Source organism: Calidris pugnax, unplaced genomic scaffold (genome assembly GCF_001431845.1).
Source record: "Calidris pugnax isolate Ruff unplaced genomic scaffold, ASM143184v1 scaffold322, whole genome shotgun sequence".
NCBI classification, from domain to species: Eukaryota; Metazoa; Chordata; class Aves; order Charadriiformes; family Scolopacidae; genus Calidris; species Calidris pugnax.
Window position 1 is genome coordinate 749 of NW_015091035.1, and position 8,845 is coordinate 9,593.

General features: G+C 57.7%; 2 protein-coding genes across 2 annotated transcripts; both read left to right on the forward strand.

Annotated features, from left to right (window-relative positions):
* The first annotated feature begins 2,287 nt into the window (after positions 1–2,287).
* Positions 2,288–3,978, forward strand: LOC106896293 (salivary glue protein Sgs-3-like). Its single transcript, XM_014956128.1, has 2 exons — positions 2,288–2,351; positions 3,134–3,978. Exons 1-2 carry the CDS (start codon positions 2,288–2,290, stop codon positions 3,976–3,978), a joined length of 909 nt encoding a protein of 302 aa, XP_014811614.1.
* Positions 3,979–4,175: 197 nt separating this feature from the next.
* On the forward strand, positions 4,176–6,860 carry LOC106896294 (mucin-3B-like). Its single transcript, XM_014956129.1, has 9 exons — positions 4,176–4,367; positions 4,809–4,927; positions 5,053–5,111; positions 5,363–5,511; positions 5,664–5,729; positions 5,851–6,013; positions 6,160–6,485; positions 6,661–6,719; positions 6,831–6,860. Exons 1-9 carry the CDS (start codon positions 4,283–4,285, stop codon positions 6,858–6,860), a joined length of 1,056 nt encoding a protein of 351 aa, XP_014811615.1. The 5' UTR covers positions 4,176–4,282.
* The last annotated feature ends 1,985 nt before the right edge of the window (positions 6,861–8,845 follow it).

Sequence of the window (8,845 nt, forward strand, 5' to 3'; positions counted from 1 at the left end):
CCGTCCCTCCAGCCAGTTTTTAACCCAGTGGAGAGTCCTCCCATCCAAGCCATGGGCAGCCAGTTTCTCCAGGAGGATGATCCAGACTGGATCTAAAGTCCAGGTGAACACCATCCACAGCCTTTCCTTCATCCAGCAAGCGGGTCACTTGGTCATAGAAGGAGATCAGGTTGGTCAAGCAGGACGTGAACCCATGCTGGCTGGGCCTGATCACCTGGGTGTCCTTCATGTGCCTCATAATCTCACTCAGGATGATCTGTTCCATGACCTTCCCAAGCACCGAGGTCAGACTGACAGGCCTGGAGTTCCCCAGATCATCCTTCCACCCCTTCTTGTGGATGGGTGGCCCATTTGCTAGACACCAGTCAGCTGGGACCTCCCCAGTTTGCCAGGACTGCTGGTCCATGATGGAGAGTGGCTCCTCAAGCACCAGTGGAAGTGCCCTCAGGTGGATCCCATCTGGGCCCATAGACTTGTTTGAGTCCAGGTGCTGGAGCAGGTCCCTCACCGCTTCCCTTTGGATCATGGGGGCTTCATTCTGCTCCCTGCCCTCATCTACCAGCTCAGGGGTCTGGGTACTCAGGGGACACCCTACTCCATTCCTGAAGACTGAGGCAAAGAAGTCATTCAGCACCTCAGCCTTCTCCTCATCCTTTGTCACTACGTTACCTCCCATATCCAACAGCGGATGGAGGTTCTCCCGAGTCCTCCTCTTGCTCCTAATATATTTATAGAATTTCTTTTTGTTGTTTTGAACATCCAAGGCCAGGTTCAGTTCAAGCTGGGCTTTGGCCTTTCTAATCTTTTCCCTACGTAACTTTACCACACCTTTATAATCTTTCTGCGTGACCTGTCCCTTTTCCCAAAGGCCATAAACTCTCTTTTTTTTTCCCCTGAGCTGTGACCCCATCTCTTCTTTCACCCAGGCTGGTCTTTTCCCTCGATGGCTCGTTTTATTGCTCACAGGGACGGCCTGCGCCTGAGCTTTTACGACTTCCTCCTTGAAAAATGTCCAGCCTTCCTGGTCTCCTTTTCCCCTTCAGGGCTGGCTCCCAAAAGACTCTGTCAAGCAGAAAAAGCTTGAAAAGACCAAAGTCTGCCCTCGGGAAGTCCATGATGACAGTCCTGCTGGTTCCTCATCTCGCCTCCCTGAGAATGGAAAACTTTATCATTTCGTGGTCACTTTGCCCCAAACGGCCTCCAACCGTCACGTCCCCCACGAGTCCTTCTCTATTTGCAAACACCAGATCCAGCAGTGCTCCTTCCCGTGGGAGACCTCGAGTGGGGTTGGGGACATCCATGATAGGGTTGGGGACACCACCATAGACCCCCCCAATGCCCCATAGCTCCTCAGCGCCCCATAGATCCCCCCCAGGCCTCCAGAACAACCTCCCCCAAAGCACCATGGGCAATGGTGAGGACGTGGTGAGGACATCATGAGAACACCAGTGCTCCATAAAGTGCCACCACCATGACCCCAAACACACCTCAGATGTCCCTTTTCTGTGTCACCTTCTGTGGGGTCTCCAAAGGGCTTTGGTGGCTCCAGGGTGGGCTGATGGTGGGGACACCAGAACCCCATGGAGTGTCACCACTGCGGCCCTACTGCTATCTCCCTTGTGCCCATCCCATGTCCCACAACTTCATCTCATGTCCCACATCCCTGTCCCATGTCCCACATCTTCAGCCCATGTTCCATCTCCCCATCCCATGTTCCATCTCCCCATCCCGTGTCCCGTGTCCCCGTCCCGTGTCCCATCCCATATCCCATGTCCCCATGTCCCCATTCCCCATCCCATGTCCCCACCCTACATCCCCATCCCATGTTCCACATCTTCATCCCACACCCTACGTCCCACCTCCCCACCCTACATCTGCACCCCCTGTCCCCGTCCCCACCCTCCTTCCACTGTGGGGACAAACTACGGCCAAGACCTGGTGGGGACAGTCCCACCAGGGGCTCAGGGGTGGCTGGGACTTTCCCAGTAGGATCTCCTGGAGCTTTGGGGAGGGTGTTGGGCACGCGATGAGACCACGTGTCCTCCTTGGGACCACATCTCTGATGGTAAATGGGTGTTATCACTTGTCCCCTTTGCTCCCGGCACCTGCAGCTCAGGTTTCGTCCCTCCTACTTATTAATTGTGACCAAAGGTCCCCCCCAGCCACCACACTCCACCGAGGTGACACTCCGTGTCCCATTCCCACCGTGCCCGCGATTGGTGACGGACTCACGAGCCAAACTGATCCCCCAACGCTGTAGTTGCCACCGCCCCCCAGCTCTGGAGACATGGAGTGTCGTCTATGGGGCAGCCTGGCCCTGGTCTGCATCTGCTTCCTGGTCGTCATGGGAGGTGGGTGCCGCTGGGTGGGGAGTGGGGGGGCTGGGACTTCCACCACCTCTGGGGGCACCCTGAGGTCTTCAGGTGGGACAGGGATGGGACCAAGGGTCCTCCAAGGACCCTCCTCCCTCAGTTGCTGCTGGGATGGTTTTGGCATCAAAAGAGCACAACCTGGGGTCTTTGGTGGGGGGTCCATGGATCGCTGGTGAGGGTCCACAGGTCTTTGGGACCCACCCGGAGGTTTTGGGAGGTCTGGGGGGGTCTTTGGAGAACCAAGGGCAGGTCTCTGGGGGGATGCTGGTCTTCTGTCGATGTGTGTCTTTGGAGATCCATGGGTCTTTGGGACCAAACTGGGGGTCTTAAGAGGTCTGGGGGTCTTTGGAGAATCAAGAGCAGGTCTTTTGGGGAACATTGGTCTTCTGTGGAGGTTCATGGATCTTTGGAACCCACCTGGAGGTTTTGGAAGGTCTGGGGGGGGGTCTTCAGAGAACCAAGGACAGGTCTCTCAGGGCACGTTGGTCTTCTGTGGAGGTCCACGGGTCTTTGGGACCCACTTGGAGGTTTTGGAAGCTGTGTGGGGTCTTTGGAGAACTAAGGGCAGGTCTCTGGGGCTTGTTGATCTATGGTGGATGTGGGTCTTTGGAGGTCAATGGATTTTTGGGATCCAACTTGGAGGTGCTGGGTGGGGAGTGGACACCCATCTGAGATCCCAGGGTGCAGGAAGCCCCCAGAGCAGTTGGTCAAAATTCAAAAGATCTTCTCACAGCCATGATCTTCTCCCCTGTTGTGCACAGACGACGCTGACAAACATGTCCCTTGGGACAAAGGGCAACCAATCAGGCACAGTCCACCTTCACCCAAGACACCTCACGCCCAAGAAGTGAAAGTGAAACACGGGGAGGATGTTCTTCCAGATGCCAGCGGCAGGAGGTCTTCTCCACCGCTGGTCCCAGTGGAGAAGAAGGGACACACGCAAATGAAGAGGGATGGGGTGGATCTGAAGGACCATCTCAAGTTGGAAGAGGAGCAGGGGACCCTGTATGTCGGGGCCGGAAAGAATCAGTCAATCACCAATACGACCACCCCCACCACTACCTCCACCACTACAAAGACCCCCAACACTACCTCCACCACTACCACCACCCCCACAACTTCCTCCAACACCACGACCACCCCCAACACTACCTCCACCACTACCACCACCCCCACAACTTCCTCCAACACCACGATCACCCCCAACACTACCTCCACCAATACCTCCACCCCCACAACTTCCTCCACCAATACCTCCACCCCCACAACTTCCTCCACCAATACCTCCAACCCCAACACTACCTCCACCACTGTGACCATCCCCACCACTACCACCACCACCACTACCACTACCACCACTACCACCCCACCCCCACAACTTCCTCCAACACCACGACCACCCCCAACACTACCTCCACCACTCCCACCACCCCCACAACTTCCTCCAACACCACGACCACCCCCAACACTACCTCCACCACTCCCACCACCCCCACAACTTCCTCCAACACCACGACCACCCCCAACACTACCTCCACCAATACCTCCACCCCCACAACTTCCTCCACCAATACCTCCAACCCCAACACTACCTCCACCACTGTGACCATCCCCACCACTACCACCACCACCACTACCACTACCACCACTACCACCACCACGGCCTCCACCACTGACGCGGGTGAGTATTCTTCCTTGGTGGCACCACTTGGCCACCTCCCTTCCTCCTTGACCTCCCAGACCTTCTCTGGGTGGTTTCTCCAGGCTCAGTCACAGCACCCAATGTCTTGGGGTGGCCTTTTCCAGGTCACTGTGAGAATGGGGGCACGTGGGACGGCACCAAGTGCCAGTGTACCGAAGGATACTATGGTGAGAAGTGCGAGATCCCCATCTGCCAGAACAACGGCACCATGGTGGACGGTGTTTGCCGCTGCACCGATAACTACCAGGGTGAATACTGCGAGTACGCCAAGGAGGTCATCGAGATCAAAAACAGTAAGGAACCATCCCAAGATGGCCTACACCGCACTGGAGGCTTCTGTGTCTGTTGACACAGGTTGGGGGGAAATGATGACAATGACACCAACCTGGGATTTGGTCTGAGGGTCACCTCAGAGGGACAAACCCAATGGGGGTCACCATGAGGGACTGACCTGGGAATGGGCCACCACGGAGGGATCGATCTGGGAATGGGGTTGGGGGTCACCTCAGAGGGACTGACCTGGGAATGGGCCACCACGGAGGGATCGATCTGGGAATGGGGTTGGGGGTCACCTCAGAGGGACTAACCTGGGAATTGGACCACCATGGAGGGATCGACCTGGGAATGGGGCCACCATGGAGGGACCAACCTGGTCTCTTGACCATGGTCCCACCGAGGGTGGGATGGGGGACACTGGAGTTGATGGCTTATGGGTCTTCTTCTGCTTGGTGAAGCGACGGTGAACGCGACAGTAGAGATGAAGATGAAGATCGACAACAGGAACTTCACCGAAGACCTCAAAAATAAGACCTCTCCGACTTTCAAGAGTTTTGAGACTGACTTCAAGGCTACGGTAATGGGGAGGGAGGGGGTTGGGGGGAGTATCCACATGGTGGAGGAGCACCCTTGGGTGGAGGGTATTTGGGGTGTGATGGGGCTGGTGCCCGGATCTCCCCATGGTTCCTCTTTGTCTTCCAGATGGCGGAGGTTTACAAAGATGTGAAGGGCTACCAAGATGTGGAGATCCACGAGCTGATGTGAGTGTCCATGGGGGGTTGGGTGGTGTGTCCTCATGGGGTGCTCACCCCCTCCATCTGCTCAGATTTGGGCTGGAGGGACACACAGGATGGTCAGATCAAGGTGATGCTCTTCCAAGGATGCCTCCAAGCCACCTTCTGTTCCTGGGGTTCCTGCAGGATGGTCCAAAGCCCCACGTAACAGTGGGTCACACACTGTCCCCCCACACTGTGGGAGGTCCTTGTCCACCCGGTGCCTCTTCTTCTTGCAGCCAGGGCAGCATCATTGTTAACTACACTGTGATCCTGGAGGTCCTCGCCAACACGGCGGCCGACGAGACAGTGCAGAGCATCTCCCAGAACCTCGTCCAAGCCGTCAACAACAACTCCGTCTGCAACAGCAGCTGCCAAGGAGACAACTGTGAGCGATGCTAGGGGTTGTCCCCCCTCCCCCCTCCATGTGTCAGGTGGCACCAGGGCAGGGTCCCTTGATGAGGAGGCACACGGAGTGGTGGGGGTGGTGGTGTTGAGCCCATGGGTGCCCACCAACAGCTTCTCTCTCCATCCCACCAGGCGGCTTCTGTTTCAACCCAACCTTCACCAACGTCACCAACTATGGGGTGGGAGAGGTTAAAACAGGTAAGTGAGGACAGGACAGGATGTCCCACAGGAGGACATCTGTGTGTCCTCGTCCCTCCCCAATCCTCCCCCAACCTCCCGGACCCCACAAAACCCACGTCCCCACCTCCCCCACCCGTAGATCTGTGCCGCGCCTTCGTGGGACAGGAGCTCAGGGACTACTACACCCCCTTGGTGACGTCCACCGGCGTCGTCTGCATCACCAGATGTGACAAACGCGCCCAAGACCCCTACACCTGCGTCCACGGCAGGTGCACCGTGACCCGCTCGGGACCACAATGCGAGTAAGGACCTCCTCAAACCCCCACCCACCTCCAAAACCAGGGTGTTCCTGCCCCCCTTTGGGGTTTTGGGGTGAAACACCGGGCTTTTGAGGTGAAAGCCTTGGGTTTGGGATCCTCCTCACCCCCTGGATGTCCCTCCCCACCAGGTGCTCGGACCAGGCTGCCTTTTGGTACCAAGATGACAAATGCAGCTCGAGGATCAGCAAGATAGCGGTGGCCGTAGGTGTGCCCGTAGGCGTGTTGATGGTGGTCATCATCATCCTCACCATCTTCCTGGTCCGGGCACAGAGGAGGAATGACGAGCTTAGGCAAGTGCGCGGCCGTGGGGTGGGTGGTGCCAGCTTCTCATCCCCCTCCATCCCACCCCGTCGGATCAAGTTGGCCTCCCGCAAGGAACGCTACTATGACGAGGATGAAAGTTGGAGCAGCATGAAGGGCTTCGCCATCCGCAACCCAGCAGCTATGTCGCAAGGTGACTGGGGTTGGGTGGTGGTGGTGGGGTGAGGGGGATTGAGGGTGGGTTGTGTTGGATGGGCCTGGGTTGGGGTGTGTTGGTGGGGGTTGGTTTGGGGGGTGTTGGGAGAGTTGTCACGTCCAGGGAGCTTTGCGGGGAGGTGTCCTACCTCACTCTTTTTCCACCTCCACAGGCTCGGTGACCTACAGCTCCCCCTACATCGATCTGGAGAGGGCGGAGCCCTGGCAGAAGGTAGGTGCCACCTTCCCAAGGCCCTGACGGTGTCCTCCCCCCACCCCCACCACGGTGGGGACAAGGGGACAACCCCCATCATCTCACACACCCTCCTCTCCCCATATGCAGATGCAACGACCATCTTTCATCAGACCCTGAGAGGACCCACCCAAGAACCAACGGCGAGCAGAGCTGGGGGGACACACACGGACATGGGGTGGGGGGTTGTCTCGGGGTGGGAAGCACCAGGAACTCCACCATCCTCTTCCTCTCCGCGCGGTCGTTCCCAACAGCACTTTTTAATAGTTAAATAAAGCACTAATTTTATTGTCTCACACCCCGGTTTCTGCCTGGCCTTGGGGACACGTGAGGTGGTCCCCGTGCCCACCATGGGGTAGGGTGTCCACCCTCCCCCTGTGCCCCGTGAGGCAGATGTAGGGCTCGAGTTGGAGGACAGGGCTGGCTGGGTGGGATGCAAATGGTGTCCCCTCCCCCCCCCCCAAAAAAAAACTTTTCCCCCATTTGAAAAAAGCAAAAAATGAGGCAAAAACCAGTAATTTTAAAAAAGGAAAAAAAAAAAAAACCAACAAAAAAAAAAACCTCTTGCAAAGGAGGAAAGCAAAAGGTTGGGGAGGAGCGTTAATTGCTGAGGGAAGCAATTAAGACTTGGCCAAGGGATCACTCCAAAGGTGAAAGTCCAAGGGAGTGACGCACGTGGGAGAAATTGTCCTTGTTCCCACCCCCAGGGGGAAATATCAGGCCAGAGGTTCATCCACACCTTCCCCTGGGGAAGGGGACAAAGGGCTGTGGGGTGGAGGGCAGCTGCTGTGGCTTTAGAGGATGGGGGGACAGCGAGGAGGTCCACATCCTTGGCCACATCCAAGGTGGCACCAGCCACGGATGGTGGGAACATCCAGGGGGTCCCGAGGTGGCACCAGCCACGGATGGTGGCAACATCCAGGGGGTCCCGAGGTGGCACCAGCCACGGATGGTGGCAACATCCAGGGGGTCCCGAGGTGGCACCAGCCACGGATGGTGGCAACATCCAGGGGGTCCCGAGGTGGCACCAGCCACGGATGGTGGGACCACGGAAGGAACGAGATGTGGTCTGGGGTCACCCCCCCCCAACCAGCCCCTTGGGAGGGGTTGTCACCCCGAAGTCACCCCTGTTCCCACGCCTGGGAGAGGCGGAAACGTGCCAGAGCTCGCGTGCAACCACCTGGGCCCGGGGCCAATTCACACCCTGCCCCCTCCTCCCCCCACTCCCAGGGCTAAAATTAGCCTTTTATTGGGTTTTTCCTCCCTTATCTGAGAGCCAGGAAGCGTGTGGGGAGGGTGGGGCGGGGACACAAAGTCCAACCCCCCGCAGAAAACACCTTGGGGGGTGGTAGGTCCCCAAACCTGGAAGGTCCTGGTGTGGGGTAGGAAGGTTCCCCCCACACACACACACCCAGCCCCTGTTGGTGGGGATTCTGGGGGGTTTCACCCCAAAAAAAGGACTGGGGGGAAGAGGAGGGGAGTAATGGTTTCCCCCCACCCCCAAGTCTACCTTGGGGTTTTCCCAGTAGAAACCAGTGTCCCCAGAACCTTTCCCAGTGTCTTTATTAAGAAGAAAAAGGGGGTCCAGCCCCAGGGGGTGGGTTTTCTTTGGGCTCAGAGCTTCGTGGAGAACTTCTTCACTCTGGGGACCTGGAACTGATGGGGGGGGGGAGGGAAAAGGGGGGAGGAAACAGAGGTGTCAGCAGGAATTTTGGAGGGGGAGGGGGAGGGGGTGTCCCCCATTTCCCTGTGTCCCATCGGGATGGGGGGGTTGTGGGTTTTGGGGGGCAGGGGGGACAAACACATGACTCACCGATGACGACGTGTCCATGGACTCAAGGTTGACCTGAAAGTCGTCCTTGGGCTGGGCGCCTTGTGGGAGGAAGAGGAAAGGAGGGGTGGGCTTACCAGGTGATCAAGGTGGGGATTTGGGGGGTGGGGGGAGGGCGGGGTGCCCCCCAACCCCATGGGGTGACTGAGGACCCCACCCCTCTCCTTCTCCTCCTCTACAACCCACCGCAGCCCCCCACCTTGATCTTGGAAGGTGAAGCTTCCTGGGAGGCTCCATGTCTCATCAACGTCCTTGTACCACTTATCCTCTGGTG

What these genes read in the sequence shown, in the direction of transcription:
- LOC106896293 (XM_014956128.1), top strand. Translation starts at nt 2,288, where the DNA reads ATGGAGTGTCGTCTATGGGGCAGCCTGGCCCTGGTCTGCATCTGCTTC. An exon ending in CTTCCTGGTCGTCATGGGAG is followed by an intron (nt 2,352 to 3,133) that starts GTGGGTGCCGCT and finishes TGTTGTGCACAG; the next exon opens with ACGACGCTGACAAACATGTC.
- LOC106896294 (XM_014956129.1), top strand. Translation starts at nt 4,283, where the DNA reads ATGGTGGACGGTGTTTGCCGCTGCACCGATAACTACCAGGGTGAATAC. An exon ending in GGTGGGAGAGGTTAAAACAG is followed by an intron (nt 5,730 to 5,850) that starts GTAAGTGAGGAC and finishes CCCCACCCGTAG; the next exon opens with ATCTGTGCCGCGCCTTCGTG. An exon ending in CGCTCGGGACCACAATGCGA is followed by an intron (nt 6,014 to 6,159) that starts GTAAGGACCTCC and finishes CCTCCCCACCAG; the next exon opens with GTGCTCGGACCAGGCTGCCT.